This window comes from Thunnus maccoyii, chromosome 11 (assembly GCF_910596095.1).
Source record: "Thunnus maccoyii chromosome 11, fThuMac1.1, whole genome shotgun sequence".
Classification (NCBI taxonomy): domain Eukaryota; kingdom Metazoa; phylum Chordata; class Actinopteri; order Scombriformes; family Scombridae; genus Thunnus; species Thunnus maccoyii.
This window is the reverse complement of record NC_056543.1, coordinates 29,382,624-29,401,119: the sequence shown is the minus strand read 5'-3', so window position 1 is coordinate 29,401,119 and position 18,496 is coordinate 29,382,624. Positions and strand designations below refer to the sequence as shown.

The following is an 18,496-nucleotide window of genomic DNA, read 5'->3' as shown; positions in this document are numbered from 1 at the left end:
ATTAAGGGAAGGATTCCCATAACTGAAGAGCACTCACAGGAGGAAAAAAAACTCTTACTAGTATTAAAACAGTCCAAGCAGTGACAAAATCAAAAGTTTATTCATTAAAAAATAGCCACCAAGTCTGTAATTATAAATGTTAATAAAAGCTTTGCAGCCCAGATAGTTTGCAGCCATGGGATTTTTTAGGTCAATGTGGGCTTATGAGGGTCACAAAATAGCAACCTGGTAAATATTTATATTTGTGCAAAAAGATCAGGGACTTTCTTTGGAATTTTATCTGATTTAATGATACATTACAATTGTTTATTTGTATAATTGTTTATTTTTATATTTGAGTAAGTATTTTTTTAATAGCACATCATATGTATTTTTATAAAAAGGGACAAATGTTGCAAATTAACTTAACTATAAATACTCTGATATGTTACATTAGTCAGTCCTTCTTCTTGACATCATGAGAAGTATTGATCTATTATTTAACCATTACCCATAATTACCGTTTTTGGTATGTGATTTGCAATTCATTGGTGCCAAAAAACAAAACAAAAAGAAAAAACAAAAAAAACCTAACTGTTTTGGATACTGGTGTTGATGCAAATTAATTCTTACATGCTAGTGATTTATTATAAAAGAAGCACAGCAACTCTATTGTAATTTTCTCCAAGATACAACATAAATATTTGAGTGAAATTCAGTCATATTAAAGGATACCAACCACAAATTGAAAAGAATACTGAATACGAAAATAATGAATGACAAACTCAGCTGAATCAGTTTCATTATGAAAAAGGTGGATTGAGAGAGCTTCAGATAATGACAGACAGACAAAGAGCTTCTCTGAATTAACAGCAGTCAGTGGAACTTCCTGGGACTTTACTGGGAGTGTTTCTGCCCTGTCTTCCTTGTCACAGTTGTGTAAATCTTTCACTTCCCTTTATTGGAAGCTGAATCTTGTCAGGAAATGTGTCAAGAAACTCAGTGTGGCTGAGAGCATGAGCCATGTCTGAGAAATGACACAGAACTTAAATGAAATGTAACCTGTCCAGTTCCATAGACGAGAGACCATGGAAGTGGCAGGTTGGGTCTGTTCTCTGGCTTCACTGCTGTCTCTGATGTTCACGGTGACACACAGTGAGTAATGATCATCACAATACTTCTAAGTGCTGTACAGACTGAAAAAAAGATACTGCTGTTTGAAATTCTAAAACCAGACTGAGGCTGCTTTACAGGAAATCTATAACACAAAGCTGTTGTCAAATGCTGAATGCTGTTTTGATGATTTGCTGACGCTTAGCTTTGAACATTTTCACTTTCAGTATTCTTCCAGTCACAGAACTAACATGAAGAAAAGAGATATTAAGTTTTATGACAGGGACATACAGTATTTATACCACATTTGTTAAATATTAAACTGAAAGTTGCGATGCACTGCTTCTCATGTTTATAAGCTGTAGAACAGGCACTTGAGAAACGTGTTTGTTAAAGGACAGGTTCACAATTTTTCAGGAGCCAAATGAACAGTGAAACATGTTTTTCTTGCTGTAATCATTCCTCCTGATCATACTGACCATTAGATGATCCCTTCATAATACACTTACAATATAAGTGATGGGGGAAAAAATCCACAGTCCTCCTTCTGTGCAAAAATGTATTTAAAAGTTTATCTGAAGCTAATATGAAGCTTCAATCGCTCAAATGAGTCAAATCAAGTAAATATCTTTCAAGGTTACAGTCTTTTTAGTGCCAAAGTTCAGGGGGTGCAAACGCTCATATTCTGTTTTTATTTTGGATGCGGTTCTCAGTTGGCAAAATAACCAGATTTCCTCTGATTCTAATGAATCTCTTATTGAACCTTTTTATCACATAGTTCTGAATCAGGACCTTCAGTATTTGGAATACAATAACTGGTGAAGTACAGTATGTTTGGCTGGTTGTTAACTGTATGTGTCAGCTATATTTAATTAACATTTCATATATTATGCTGCTCATCTTATTTTCAGGTTGTAGCTACAGGCTGTGAACATGAATTAGGCTGTCACTAAAGACTGTAGTGTTATTGTCTTCTCATCCAAGGAAAGGTGATTAGACATCTTGGAGTTGTAGTTATTTTAGCCTTTAGATACTTGCACATTTTGAAAAGTAAATCTAATACAATTCAATTAGGGCTTTGAAAGGATTCAGGTTCAATAATTGGATTGGATACCAGATTTGAATTTAGTAAAATGCTACCACACCCCATCCCTTTGATTGCCAACTTATGATGCCAGTTTTGAGACTACTTATTTCGTTGTATTTTTTATCTATTGGTCAGTGGGACAAAATATATTTATGACTTGTCTAAATAGAATAAAGCTAAACAAAACTCTTCTCTCTCCAGTGTACCTTCTGTATGTCGGTACCTTTGAAAATCTGACAGAGGAAGGCTGCAGTTTGATATAAATGCACTGCGTTCTTCCAAATGACAAAAGCTTCGTTTTGTTTACTGAGGGAAGTTAAAGATTCTAATAAATAATATATAAAAATATTAAATATCCACAAAAGATAAACTATAATCCTTACTGTTGTGTTGTTACTTTATCATTGGCCTCTACAGGCTGTTATGTTTGCTTGCTCCACCTCCAGCTTGTTACACTTTGAAAAGTTGATATTAGATTTTCTTTATGAAATGTCCAACTAAGACCTTGCTGTCATCTGAGGGCTGCACTGTCACTGTTGTCCATGGCTCTTTCTGCATCTTATGCATTATCATGTATACGTATACGTGGAAAGTCTCTGACAGAGTGACAGCTAAGCAGTAGCAGACCACATGTGGGTTCATATCCTCTGATCACATTGCCTTCAGTCAATTAACACAATGACAATAGCATAATATGAAAATATAGACAGTTGCCAATAATAGTGTGAAGCAGTTCTCATGCACTATGTCTATCTCATGACAGACATTTATTTTTGTGAGGGGCTTACTGTAAAACGTGCTCACAAACCTATGAGCAGATGCAAAAGTTTGCAAAGTCAGTGGGTTTTTTCACTCTGCCTCCTCTACTGATTAAATAGGTCAAAGAAGGCAAATATTTTTTCTCACACTTTTATGATTGAGTCTCCAGGAAGTCCCTTGTCTGAAAGACGTCAGAACTGAGTTAAAAAGGAAATTGTTCACTCAGTATGAAGTATCCTCCAGCTTTGTGCAGGAGAATGAAACTACAGAAATCAATGAAAGACAAGATTTTTTTACTCTTGACAAGAACTACTTAACTGCAGCTTGGTTTTCTTTCAGTGAGCACTCTAATTACTGCCCTCTAATTATAAGCACATTTTATAATTAGACATTTTCAAAAGTCTCATTGTTGAAGCATTCAAGGACGCACTATTTCCATGGCAAATGAGTCAGTTAAGCAAACATGTTGTCCTGAAAAGGATAGTGTGAACTTGATATTTTGCAATTGAGTTATTTTTTCACAGTTGACACCTCTGCATCGTACAACAATAATGTCATACTGACCAAATAGAGAGGTGACAGGCAGTTCAAATTGGGCTTACTGAAGGAATAATACATCAGTCATTTCAGAGGGAAATATTGTACTTTATACTCCACTACATTTATTTGACAGCTTTAGTTACTTTTCAGATGAAGATTTGACAAAACGGAGAATATAACAAGTTTTTAAAATCCAACACACTGTTAAAGATGAAACCAGTGGTTTCCAACCTTTTTGGCTTTTGACATCTTACAAAAAGCAGTGTGTAGTCGGAGTCACATTTCACATGTCTATGAGTTGTTAACAGCTCCACCAAATAGTGATTTTTTCCCTTTAAACTTCTCACATGGTTTAATTTAATATTTCACCAAAAATCAAAGATTAGAAAAAAAGTCCAAAAACTGAAAACAGATTTGTGTATCAGAACTTTGTTTTTTCTTCTTTCCTCTCCCATTAATCATCTCACAACCCCTCAGATTTATCTGCTGACCCTTTGGAGGGGCCCGACCCCTAGGTTGGGAACCACTGGACTAAACTAGCTAACTGTATATAAAGTAGTGTAAACTAGCTCCACCTCCAGCAGCTACAACAGTAACATGCTGCTCTAACACTGATGCTTCACTATTAATAATCTAATGATGTCATATATAATAATATATCAGTCAGAGGGACCAAACCACTACTTTTACTGCAATACTTTAACTACATCAAGCTGATAATGCTTATGTATTTTTACTTAAGTAGGACTTTTACTTGTAATGGAGTATTTTTACATTGCTGTATTGGTACTTTTATTTAAGTGAAGGATCTGAGTACTTCTTCCTCCACTGCACCCGGTATTCTCTCATGTAGAAATGTCATGTCCGAATAGTGTCATATAAGCACTGCATGATCCCTCTTACATAATTTACTGTAACTTTGCCTATAATGGATTTACATCATATGTGACTGTCATTGGCAAACAGGGTGCATCCTCATTGCTTGAAGAACAACTGGACAGGACATACAGGAGTTGATATTCCAGGAAAATACACTATACTCTGACGAACCAAACTGTTCCTGTAATATCAAAATATCAAGATGTGTTTCTGTATAATATTATTTAAAGCCCCTATTAGTATAATTTTCATGTGATTATACTGTGTCTTTTACAGTAGTCCGATTGCATAAATTCCTGTTTTTAGAAATCATCTGACAATCCTTGGGAAATGTTTGTGTCAGCAGGCAGCTGCTTTCAGTGATTGTACAGTACATTGCCTGCCAAGCACCAAGCAGTTTAAAGACAAAGTTAAAAAAAAAGTATTATTATTATTATTATTATTATTGTTATTTAAAGATTTATCTTTAAAAAAAATGTACAATAAAATAAAAGCACACACATACAGAGAAACACACAAACTGCTTCCCTAATGTCAAGAACTGGATATAAGACATCATCCGCAGATTACGAACACAATGGCTTGTGGCCTGACACATAGTGGAGACCTAATTATCATTTTATGTAAAAATCATGCTGTTTGCCAACAATCCACCTTAATATCAAATGCCAGATGGCAGCATCACACAGAGGTGAAGCTCCACTTATAAGCACCTGCATGTCAATACAAGTTTTAATCAGGAAAAATCAATAGACACACAGCAACTTGTACTCACACATACTGGCACCTGCAAGTCTTTCTCTTTATACACCCAAACTTCATGTAGTGAACAAAGAAAGTACTACAACAATATGTATTGGAAACAGAAAGGAAAGGAAAATGTCAGGGGATGACAAAGAAAAATGACACACAGAAATATCAAAAGGTACTGTATACCATATATCTGTTGTTAATAACATGTTGCATGGACCATATTCAAACAATGGTTATTTTCCTCTGACGTCACGCTCAGGGTGGAAAGCTGTCAAGTAAAGCCTGTGAGAGAATGGTGAGATGGTCACTTGAACTTCATTTTTTATATGTAAAACTGAAGTGTTACATGGACCCGCAGTTGCATTTTTGCTTCTTTTTGATACCACAGTTGTAGTTTTACTTCTTTTTGGGACCATAGTCGTAGTTTTCACAGACAGCAGCTCCTCCATCCGGACTGCTGGTAGTGCAACGCCACGGACACACTTTTAGCTTAGTCTGTTAGCACCTGCTATCGGTGATGTTACTGAGAGAAATCATAGGAGAAATACCATAGCCTGTATAAAAATATGGACGTAGTTACCATGACGTCACCTGTTGGTTTCTGAAGAGCAGTTTTGAAGCTCAAAGTGGGCGGCTCAGGCTGTCACCATGGCAGTGCCTGACTCCACCTAATTCCCGGCCAATCAAAAATGGGCAAAGAGGCGGGCCGAATGGCTGAAACAAGCCACCTAGCCGCTGGTGGACCTGTCACTCAAAGCAGCCATGTCCTTCATTATACATAACTTTACGGCTTAATAAAATTTAAACGGGCGAGTTATAAAAAATTCACCCTGGTACAGTTGTCATGAAAGGGGAAATTAGCTATAGAGACCTAAACCGGTTTTTGTACCAGGCTTTAACATGTTTATTTCTGCTATAAAGTTGGGCATTTTAACATGGAGGTCTATGGGGATTGACTTGCTTTTGGAGCCAGCCTCAAGTGGCCATTCAAGGAACTGCAGTTTTTGGCACTTCCGCATAGGCATCATTTTACAGCCCCAGAGGTTGCCGCTTGAGAAATACGCAAAACAGCTTGTAAACCAATTAAAGCTATAATATGTAATTATTTCGCATTAAAATGTCTAAAACCAACTTGACCTATGTGGTATATTTTGTTGAGTTGTGTACTTATATTATCCCAAATGTTTCCTACAATTTTCAAACCCAGAGAAATCTGTAATTTTAATAAAAGTAATGGACCGTTTCATTTGGTCGCCTGTCAATGGCGTCATACCCCTCTACCAAAGAGTATAGTGCACAAGATGCACACGTCGGCGCTGTATTTGTGCGCTACAGTGGCGTCTACCAAAGAGTAACTTACACACCTACAAGATAATACATCGGCGTTGTGGTTGTTCCACAGAAACTAGAAACTGCTAGAAGTCGACTTTTATTCGGTTTTAAGCCACATTTTCGTGATACATTTTTGTCGTTTTTTACTATATCTGTTAGCCGGAAGAAGGATTTTAGTAATTGGACGTCTGGATCTTAAGTAATCAGAGAAATAAACTGGGCAAACGTTAGCAGCAGCTCGGCCCCTCTAGGAAGCCCGGTGCTAGCCAAATATCGTCGGAGAAACATTGATTTTTTAGGTGAAAATGCTTTAATTAGTATTTTAACGATTTCAATCTGCGTGTTCGCTTGATTTTCGAGAGGAGGAGACCTCTGTGGGTAATTCGGCTCCCGGGAGAAACCTGCCGAACGTCTGGATCTGAAGTTATGAGAGAAATAGTCCAAACAAGTGTTAGCAGCAGCTCAGCTAACATCCTGTACCGGGCGTCCGGTGCTCGCCAACTACCGTCAGAGAAAGATTTTTTTGTTTTAGGTTAAACTGCTTTATTCAGTGTTTTTACCTGTAATCGCCGGGTCCGTTTGTTTTGGAGAGGAGGAGACCTCTGCGGGTAATTCGGCTCCCGGTAAAAAAACATCCCGAACGATGAACACTGGAGTAATTCTATCCTGGTGAAACTGGTTGTTTCACGAAGACAACAACTCCCATGATCCATTGCTACTTCACACCGCCATCACACTCCGTCCTTTGTTATTGTTTTGATTGAGAGACCCCTAGCGGCTGAAATTACATATTGTGCGTTTAAATCTGCATCTATGACGCTGGGTAAATCTCAAGCATGGATGTATTATAAGAGCTCTTATTATACATCCATGGTCTCAAGTCTCTTATTTTATGTCTCCTCGCTCCTCGCCTGAATCGGAAGTTGTTCCTGATGCGCCATTTTGACGTGTGTAAGTGTATCGTTCCCAAGTTTTATGTATTTATATATTTATATATTTATTTATATATTAATCATATAGTTAAAAATCTGTTAATTGTCGGTCTGATCAACAAAAGAACCATAACCAACTTTCTTCATCTATTCTATTATTCTATTATTTCCTCCATTAAACTGTTTCTTGCTGACAGACTCTTCCTGACTTTAACTTTATCCATAATAACAGTTAAACACATTTATATTTTACATCATTTATCGTCATTTCCATTCTGTCACATGTGAGGCTGATAATTCCTGGGCGTCGATTTTGATATGAGTTAAATCATTTCCATTTGCCCTGAAACATTTAGCCAAATACTTATTTTCCAGTGTTCAGAAGACACCCTGATCATATTCTGGGTTATTGAATGATCAGGGTTATCAAAAAATACAGATGGAAATGATCGATAAATAGTATAAACGCATTCTGCCAGTAGAAATGGTTTCTACAGCTGTTAAAGCCGACTGATAGCTGATCCAGCTGTGATCGGCTGTCGCCGTCATCAGAAACGGACGTCGCTTCACATGACGCTTCAGAGGAGAGGACGTCTCATGTCTCTTAAAACAAATTTCCTCGTTTCCTCTCTCCTCGCTTGGTTTCCTTGCGTCTCTTCTTGCATCCACGGTGGGAGGGACTAAGACGCAAGGAAAAGATGCAAGTGAGGGAAACGTGGATGCAATTTAAGAGACCTGGGATGTACCCTCTTATTCTGCTCGGAGGAGCGAGGAGCGAGGAGGGATCTTTGAGGAGCGAGAAAACAGAGCAGACTTCCCGGAAGTGTTTTATCAGCCGACACGCCCCCATATTGGATATCAGTTATTTATAGGACGCAGCAGCTGATCAGACTGAGTTTCATGCCGAAGCGGAGACAGATTACAGGTTAAATTTAAGTGTATCACTCCCAAGTTTTATGCTTTAGGCTACTTGTTTTCTGATTCATCATATAGTTAAAACTCTGTTAATTGTCGGTCTGATCAACAAAATAACCATCAACAACTTTCTTCATTTATTAGAAAGATTTTTCTTTTCATCCTGTTATTTCCTCCATTAAACTGTTTCTTGCTGACAGACAGATTCTTCCTGACTCTATCAGGCTTTATCCATAATAACAGTTAAACACATTTATATTTTACTCCATTTATCGTTATTTCCATTCAGTCACATGTGAGGCTGAAAATTCCTGAGCGTCGGATTTGATATGAGTTACATAATTTCCATTTTCCCTGAAACATTTAGCCAAATACACATTTTCCAGTGTTCAGAGGACACCTTGATCATATTATGGGTTATTAAATAATGAATTCACTATCAGGATTATCAAAAAATACAGATGCAAATAATCAATAAATAGTATAAAAGCATTCTGCGAGTAGAAATGGTTCCTGTGCCTCTGAGCAGGACACAGTATAAATGTAGAATGCAGGTTTTTATTTAGGTGTTTGTTAAACAAGTAACAGGCTGCAGAGAGAAAACAGCTGCTCTAGCGGTGATAACTGTGAACCTTAATTAGTGTCAGCACAGTGCACATGTGTGCGGTGCAGACACAAACTCCATCAAGAGTCTCTACAGCTCTTAAAGCCGACTGACAGCTGATCCAGCTGTGATCATCCAGCTGTGACATTCTTATTATATCATATATATTATTAAATTATTATATCATATATTGAATTAAAAGTAAATATATAAGTTGCCATGAACACTTATGCTCATCTGTCAGAGATCATTAAATACAGCGGTAGGCTGTAACAAAACAAAGGACAGGTGATGCAGCTCTGCCGCATGTTATATTACGAGGATGTCTCGTTTTGTTAAATGCCTGTTGCCTCGACTCCTCTCACCTCGTGTCTCTTCCTCGCCTCCTCCGCTCGTATCTCAGGTGGGAGGGACTAAGACGCGAGGAAAGGAATCGAGGATGTACAAACTGAGAAATGAGAAGAGGGGAGAGTCAGACTGAAGATGGAAATGGAGTGTAACGAGTTGACAGTATCAACTCCAGAATTGCAGTCAATTGTGCAACTTTACTCCTACTGCCTGCATGTACATCCTCCAAAAATGTTGTCAAAATACGTCTTCACTCCTCCATTATTTTATTATTGTAGTTGTCTATTTCAAAATTTGCTTCTTTTTCAATTCTAAAGCCAGTTTGGTTTCCATCAACCTTGTTTTTAACTAATAGTCGTGCATCAATAGTTTATGTTAAGTAGCCCGCCTACTGAAATCCGTCTCATGCTCTGTTCAAGCAAGACAGTAAATACAAGTATCTGAGCTGGAAGATCCATATGGACAACAAGCTTTGATTACAATTATCTAAATTTCTGATGGTAATGATAATGCCCACTGTCAACAAAATCCAGTATTAACACAAATAAATTGATGTAGCTATATAAAGGAGCTAACTACTGTATATCATACTGTATGAGACTGTAACTAACCACTACAAAAATTAGCTATGATCAGCAATTTAAAAAAGCTAATTTAAGCTGTAGCTCCCTTTATCTTTTTTGTTGGTGTTTTTATATTTTTCACTGGTCTACTGGTTTATTCAAGCTGTGACATTGCAGCTTGGATAATGCTCAAAGTTTTAACCCTATCTGCCCGAGATGTAATGCAGCAGTGTCACTATGCGGAGGTGAGAGTAAAAGCATGAGGGCGTAGAGCACATACCATATAAAGAACACTAAGAAGGCTACAGCATATAGAGTACACCTCTACAGAAAAGGATAAACATGATTTTTGTGATTTTTTGTAAACTACACATTGCCATCCGCCCCTCCCTACCATAGACCCATTTGTCTCTTTTAGGGGGGGACAGGGGATCTTTAGGGGGAGATAGCAGGCCAACAGTATATGCCACATAGAAGTGGTGTACATCATCTGAAAGCTGGGGACCAGAAGATTGATTGAGATGCAGCTCAGCACTGCTTCAAGTTTTTCTGGTCATAAATCTGTAATAAACATTGTGTTTTGGTTAGGTGCCTATTCAAATTATGCCAGTTTTTCCATTACCAAAATCTGGAATGTAATTTAGCCCCCTTCCTGACAAGCTAGCACGACATGGTTACGTGACATGGTACCATCAGATGCCTTAGGTCGTCTAGTTACATATAACATCAGAATCTTCCCTTTAGCTTTAAAACTGAGCCTGCTACAGCCTCTGAAAGACAGTAATGTTGGCCAAAGATGCTGGTGTCCTTGTGGAGTGTAAGAGGTTAAGCTCTTTGCATAAATCATCAGTGGCACTTTCTTTTGAATTATTGTTTCCAGGGTTGGCTAGGAAATGAGGTCTGTGGTGTAGGCTACATCATTTTACAGTTAAAAATGACTGAGTGTGGCATCAAACAGACATTTCACTCCACAGCCTTTTTTAATGTGTTGTTTCATGAGTGTTGGCATTAAGTCAATCAGTTTTGAGTTTGGCTGCAGTTTTCCTGCCTTTGATGTACTAGCTGTAATCTAATCTTTTAAATTCATGAATCTCCCCACATTTGTTCTGTACCTGATGATTCATTTTCAAACTTTTTTGTAAAAACGGATTATTCTCCCCAAAACTGGATATATATTTTGTTGCTGTATCTAGTTGCGCACTTAAACTTGAATTTGGACCATCTCTCTCGCATCATCATTGCTTGTGATCTGTATGGCAGTGGTGCGGCTCTGTGGTCAGAGCTAAACTGGGCAGCTTCGTTTTTTTAGAAGGTAGAAAAACATTTAATTATTTAAGCAGCTTGTACACAATTCTTTATTATTTTCTAAACCTTGCCTTGGCCTAAGAGCTGGTGATTACTGATATTAGTAAATGTCTACAATTTTTCTAAGTTTGATCTTTGTCAAAATAGACACAATCACAAAAAGTGATGCTGATTTGATGCTCATTTGTGCCAGAGCACACTTCTGGCTTTGTGTTTCTTACTCTTCTCCATCTACTTGAGAAATGTTATGTCTACTGTTCATGCATGTGTACCGGTGTGTGAATGTGAAGTTTTCACCCCTGGCATTGCAGGATAAATGACTGGTCTCCCTTTGTACTGTTACATCCAGGCCACAGGGAGAAGATAGATACATTCCGTGTGAGTGCTGGCCATCTCTTTCTGCTGAAGTGCCTCATTGGTGCTGCTCACACCAACGTGACCTGGAGTAGAGGGGGGAAGCACAACCAGAGCCTGCCTGCTGGAGTGGAAGTCAGGGACGGGTTACTGTGGTTTCTGCCTTTGCAGATGTCTCATAATGGAACCTACAACTGTGAGATAAGGTATAAAAACACCTGTATGACTTAGTAGGTTTGACTGCAAATGATCCTGACCCTTAAAGACTGCATGAGAGCACAAAGCTGCTGTGTGAAGTATTCTAACGTCTTAAAACCATTATCGAATTCACTTTGACACATCAATTTGGAAGAGCAGTCAGACAGGTGGTAATAGGGCTGATAGGAAATGTAGTGTTTAAAGCAAAATTTAAAAAACAACCAAAATTGACCAAACAAAAATAGAAATGAGATACAAGCCCAGTACCAATGCCCACCTTTACCGACACACAGACACAGCTCAAAGCTGCTGTGAAATCAATATGTGCTTGAGAGCTCTCATGTGGACTTTTTTTTTCTCAGTTTTTATTAAGCAATACAAAATACAAAAAACAATTCACAGAACAAAAAAAGGGAACAAAAATGATACAGTAAAGAAATCAGAAAAATATGAGCATTTAAATTAAAAAATATATATGAAGAAGAAAAGGAGCAGGAGCAAGGCAAAGACAATAAGATAATCAAGATTATCAAGAGCAATAATAAAATATTGGGGGAAAAAAATCAACTGACAGTTTAGTCTAAATTTGCCAAAGTACAGTCAAGCCCCATACAGGTCATGTGTTACTGCAGCTCAGGCTGGCCTTTCCTGCCAATGTCTCAATGTTAATCTCCTCTGTAGGACAGAAGATAAATTATTGAGAATGGAGTTAGGGGTGTCAGTGTCGAGTGGAGAGTGTCCTGATCCAGCTGATACGAAACCCATCACCCAGGGAGTCAGCAGAGGTGTTTCTTGTCAACAGAACGAGATCATCAGACTGAATAAGACACAGAACATACGATGGCTGAAGGTATAAACACTTCCTGATATTTATGTGCTCTTTTTACTGCATTTATGTGTCTTATTGTGTGTCTAAAAGCATATGAATGGCAAAAGCAGAAATTATATAAGCCTCAGATTTTTTTATAGGCTATAACTTAATTCTGCTTGAAAACACATAACTATTTTGAGGTTTCTGCAATATTTCCAGTACATTCTGGCTTGATAAATGCAACACCGCCCCTTATTGTTAGGAACATGTGGACGTGTGCCAACATTGAAGGTTACAAAACATCTGCCCTATCTGTTGAGGATGTTTACATTGGTTGCCATAGTTTTGCTGTTGTTGTAGTTTTTCATCTGAGTCAGGAAGGAACCCACATTGAGTTGAGAAACCAAAGGGCACAGTCCCAAACCACTCTCTATTCAAGCAGCATACTGTACATAGCAGCAGGAAACCCGCATCAGTTGATATTCACATTTTTGTCCCAAAACTATTCAAAAAACATCAGTGAGTCACGCATGCACAGACTTGCTGCTGTAAATACGCACCGCAGTACCAAATGTGTATCAACCCACAGCTGAAAATAACCCTCACCAAATTCCTCTGTGTGAATAAGGGTTGCTATAAACAGTGCATTTACATGCACTTGAGTAACCAGGTTACAATCATCTTTCTCCAGAAAGCTGATTTCTTAACTGTAAACGAGAAACCTGGTTTCTGTAATCTGGAAAGAGGATTAGAGACAGCTGGTTTCCCCTGGTAAATTTCTCCTGGAGAATGCAGATTATTCTGCCATGTACACATGTAGCCAGGTTTCTAATCGACTTGCAGCTGGATGAGAAATCTGGTTTCTGATCTTCTGCACGTATGTGCAGATTTACAGAAACCAGGTTACTACAGTGCATGTAAACATGTTCTTCTATTATTCATATAACAGGGCTGCCAAGTTTTGACTTCGGCTTGGAATGAGATTAATGAACCAAAACCTTTTTCATAAGACTTTTTCTTTTTGCTAATTTGTGTTTTTTGGGTAGCATTTTTGATATACACTCCAGATATTAAACATATTTTTCTTCAAAACATAGGATAAGAAAGATCTGTGCTCCTCACCATGGGCTCCTGGTTATGTTTTAAAATGGGGGTGCAAACTTGGAAAGACACATAAAGTTGTAATTTAAAACAAATTTTGTGCATTTCTACACCACCTTAACTCTTGGATTAAGTAAAAAAACAGACACCTGCACTAGTCTAGATTAGTTTGATCGAGGGTGCTATGAAAACCAAGAATGCATCAAGAACAGTATATAGTTGGGTGGATCAGGACAGGAAATGATTATTAGAAGAATGGCTATTTCATATTTGAATTTGTATTTATAAAAATATTATGTAGCCTTAAGTGGTAGCAGGTTGCAGTCTACCAGGCCATCTTCAAGGTCAAACAAGAACAAACAATTTATATAAATGAAATAGTCTTACAACAAATCACAATATAATATGGATAATTAAACCTGGTTAAACAATGTTAAACCTTAGAGTTGCTATTCTCAGTACTCACAAAGCCATCTTCAAAGTCTAACAATTGCAACAAAGTACAAACAATTTGGATGAATGAAACTGCCTCATAACTAACCTACAAAACCTATTATTGGGATAAAGTTTCAGAGTGACAGAGACACAAGTGTGCCTGTAACCATAGTAACTCACTCTCACTCCTGCCTGCGTGCACACTGTGCGAGAGGAGAGGGAGAGACGCTGTGCTGCTGATGACTGAGATTACTCTGAGCAGCATGCATGGGAATAAAGTACAATACATATACAGTATAATAGATTTGTGCATATTTGTCACTTCCCCTCCAATGGTCTGACTAACTCGCTGCGGCACAGTGCTGCTGATGCACTGTGCTGCTCTGTCTTCTCTGTGTGTACGCTGTCAGTGTCCTCTTTTCACTGCAACGTTATCAGTTATGAATTTATTTTTCACTATGTGAGAAAATGGATGTGTGGCTTGAGAGCATGTGAAAAATGTCAGTTGCATGAGTCTCATGGTCAGTGTGTCAGCCCTGCATATAACCTGGTTTCTGGTTACTTAGGTGCATGTAAACACAGTGATTGAAAGTTTTTGGGTGTGGTCAGAGATGTGCTTTGTTGCACCTGTAACCACACCCAGCACTAATATCAAGGGGTCCTGAAGTACACCTGGACATCACTGCAGACAGATGAGAAGTTAAACCTCTGTAGGTCAGCACAAACAAGATGTTCAGAGAGTATTCAATTACTCTTTAAGGATTTACATCTACAGTAGGAACAAATGATGCTTTGGCTCAATGCCACAGACAGGGATGGGAAGTCGGAAAGTATTGAGAGTTGGATTAGTGCATCATTTTGGTCTTTTCATGGAATTTGTTGACAATAAGAAAAATATTGTATATTGCCAGCCTTAGTCTTAAAGTAAAGCAACTATACAACACAGTGTTCCATGTGACTTCCAACAACTGAAAACAATGCTTTTCACTGCCAAGTTTTAGTTCAAGTTTTCGTAATTGCTATTGACACAGATTAGCAGGACGCTCAGTAAGAGCACTGATTGATATTGTTTTATTATCAATTATAATTATATTAGCACAGTATGGCAGGAAAAGAGCATGAACTCTTGTAGTTATAGTTTGACATTTTGAGAATTAATACAATTCTTGCCAAAACTTAGATGAGAAGAAGAAATAGTCCTTTAACTTATCATGAGCGTATCCTGGTTTTACTTGAATTTTTAAACCAATTTAACATGAGTTGTCTAATGAAATTATTATGTCTAATTTTAAAAAATGTTTTGTTCTTCTTATTTTCTTCTTTTCCCTATTTTATATTATTCTGCTACTTTTTCTTACTTATTGTCATCAATAATTACAGTCTGTGCTTCTCTGTGTAGGACTGCCAGCCTGTGAAACGACAAGGGGAGCCCATCTCTGTGGAAGTGGACGGCACCATGAGGCTGCCTAGGGCCTCAGAGAGGGATTCTGGGAAATACACCTGCCTGGTAGATGTCTACTTGGACGGCAGGAGCTACACCTCCGCACGCAGCATCCAGTTGAATATTGACAACGGTATGTACTGTAGGTCACTTGAGCCTGAAGTGTCATTAGGTTTACTGCATGATTGAGAATTATTTGTTATTTCAGTATATTTTTTCATTTACTTCTACTTATAAAAGATAAAGACAAAACTACTTATGGTGGTAATTATTTATATTTTCTGAAATGTCATTCATCTGAAATAAATGCATTGGATTACAAAATTTATTATTTTAGGATTATTTTATAAGATAAGTTGCAAGAGGTAAGAGCAGCGGGGAAAGTGAATGACCAACACTCACTCCCACTAATATTACTGCTAAGGGGCTTGTTATCAAGGCATTTGATTCTCCAATGGCTCCGTTGTGGGAGTTAAGTCAAGCAACCTTGTAAAAAAAAAAAAATGTTTTTTTTTTCTGTTTTATCTATGAGTCAGTGCATTCTCTCAGCTAATTTACCGACATTTAAGTTTCATCTTCAGTTTATCTGGCTTTTCCCGTTAGCACAGTTTCAGTATGTATCGTACTGTACTGTGTTGTATCTTTTCTACTACAATGATTTTGTGTCTTCGTGCCAACAGATCCAAGAGTTTCGGCATGCCCTGAGGTGGTGTACCCTCAGGAGACAGTGAACATGGTTGAAGTGGGCAAGTAATACACTGTTTTAAATCATAACCACTGCCATAGTGACACACACACACATCATCTACTACAAATGTGACTGTTTTAGATGTTACTAATGTGCCACATTGCCTTGGGTACCTTAAATTTTACCACTGTTTGATAATTTGAAGTTGAGAAAATAGAAGACTGATATATATTAATGTCTTTTTTTAACATAAATTTGACATGACAGTTGTTAAGTTTTACATCAAATCATATTTTAAAATGACAATCTTTTTCATTTGTGATCTATTGATTGATTTCTGATTTTGTTACTGTTGATATGAAGGTCAGTATTGCGTTAACTGATCAAAATAAAGTTAAAGATTTTTTCACCTGACAGTGACAATTTTATCAAAACACCAGGATGTGTACAGTGACAGCTGCTTTGTTTATAAATTTTACTGATGATCAGGTGCGAGAGTGGACCTGAAATGTGTGGCCTACATAGGCGTCACTGAGGAAGATGACACCTCCGTATACTGGACTGTTGACGGGGACTTCACTGAGGACCATGAGGAGCTTGATGTGTCCCAGGAATAGTGAGTTTCTGCTTCTTGCCGTTCTGTTTCAGCCTCTATATGGACATGGAGGGGGCTTGGAACTGAATAAGATAAACACAGAAGCACTTCTTGGAAAAAGGATTTGAAGTCTGAAGCTGCGTCATTGCAATACAACACTGCAGTGCACTGCATCAGGCTGAGAGTCGATAAAGACGTCTAGCATGTGATCTTTGAGTTAAAAAACCAAGACAACTTACAGAACTGCATAGAGCCTGAATAGTTTGTGCACAGATTGCAGGTTATCATTCAAAAAACTGCCAAATGCTGTATTTTAAGTAATCTTTCTGCCTCATTGCTAAGTATTTCTAAAGCAGCTTTTAAACACAATTTTCATTTCTTGTTTGGTTACCTGATTAATTGACTGACTAATTGATGCACTGTTTGATTGATTTGTTGATTGATTGATTGATTGATTGATTGGTCCTGTCCATTTTAGTAATAAAGTCAGAGGCAGGGTGTACATTCTGTCCACTCTGTCCATCTCTAAAGTTCCTCGTAAGTTCCTGAATGTTCCCATTCGCTGCCATGTCAAGAGCCCAGTTGGAGAGAAAGATGGTGTGGTGTGGCTTCAAGAAGGTATTTTCCTCTCTTCTGTAACTTCTACACATTGTATAAGATGTCAGTGTTTGTAAATGTTCACTCCTAAAATCACTGAAATTAATTTCAAAACATTTTAGAAGGGCAAGCAAAGAAAAAGGCCATAAATGTGAATAAACATATAAATGAAAATGACAATCACAAAAATGTTTCTGCAGTGTCACATCTATCTGTCTGTCTATCTACACTACAGTGTATAGCCAAAAGTATGTGGACACCATTGTCCACGTAGATTTGTGTATCTCTGGGTTTGTTTTTTATGGTTTGGGTAAAATCTTAATGCTAGAGCATACATGATATTTTAGACCATAGTGTTCTTCAAACTTTGTGGCAACACTTTGGGGAAGGTCCTTTCCTGTTTCAACAATGTCCCCTTGCACAATGCCAGTTCTATAAAGGCATGGTTTTCCCAGTTTGGTGGGGAAGAACTTGAATGGCCTGTACAGAGCCCTGACTTCAACCCCAACAAACATATGGGACCAACTGAAACGCTGACTGCCAGCCAGATGTTATCACCCAACATCAGTGCTGGAGCTCACTAATGCTCCTGTGGCTGGATAGGAGCCACGTTGGAACATCTGAAACCAGAAGAGCAGAGGCTATTGAAGCAGCATATTAATGCCCATGGTCCTGAAATTACATCTACATAACGATCACTTATGTCCACTCAAAGGGTGTACACATATTTTGAGCCATATAGTGTATCTTGACAACTTCACTATAGTTACACTTTAATGGCTCTGTAACCTTTAGTATTTTTTGTCTACTATAGGTACTTAATTCAATTTTTATGTACAGAGCTTTATCTTCTCTCTGATTATTTTTTTCACCTTTAAAGGTGTTCTGTGGAGTTTTCATGTAAACAAACATAAGTCATGTTTACATTGAGTGTTACTCATTGTGCATCATGAAAATGCATTGTGTATATCCTTGAGGTCTAACAAAAAGGTGTTAAATGCATATCCTTCATCATAAAACATTTGCAAAACATTTTTTTTTTAAAGAATTTTAAATCCTGCATTGTTTGCGTCCATGCTTACTGGCTTGCAGTCTTCTTCTTCATTGCCTTTGCTGGCACATGGCTGTGCCACACTACAGCCACCTGTAGATCTTTGGAAAAGTGGG

General features: G+C 37.8%; 1 protein-coding gene across 1 annotated transcript in view; it reads left to right on the top strand.

Moving 5' to 3' along the window:
* The first annotated feature begins 875 nt into the window (after positions 1-875).
* The window catches only part of LOC121906846 (interleukin-1 receptor type 1-like), a 23,068-nt gene continuing 5,447 nt past the window's right edge, over positions 876-18,496 (top strand). The window contains exons 1-7 of the mRNA XM_042426010.1: positions 876-1,134; positions 11,459-11,669; positions 12,343-12,511; positions 15,408-15,582; positions 16,130-16,195; positions 16,627-16,753; positions 17,211-17,350. Coding sequence (XP_042281944.1) covers positions 1,068-1,134; positions 11,459-11,669; positions 12,343-12,511; positions 15,408-15,582; positions 16,130-16,195; positions 16,627-16,753; positions 17,211-17,350 — 955 coding nt within the window. The 5' untranslated portion in view covers positions 876-1,067. The remainder of the gene's footprint in view (positions 1,135-11,458; positions 11,670-12,342; positions 12,512-15,407; positions 15,583-16,129; positions 16,196-16,626; positions 16,754-17,210; positions 17,351-18,496) is intronic.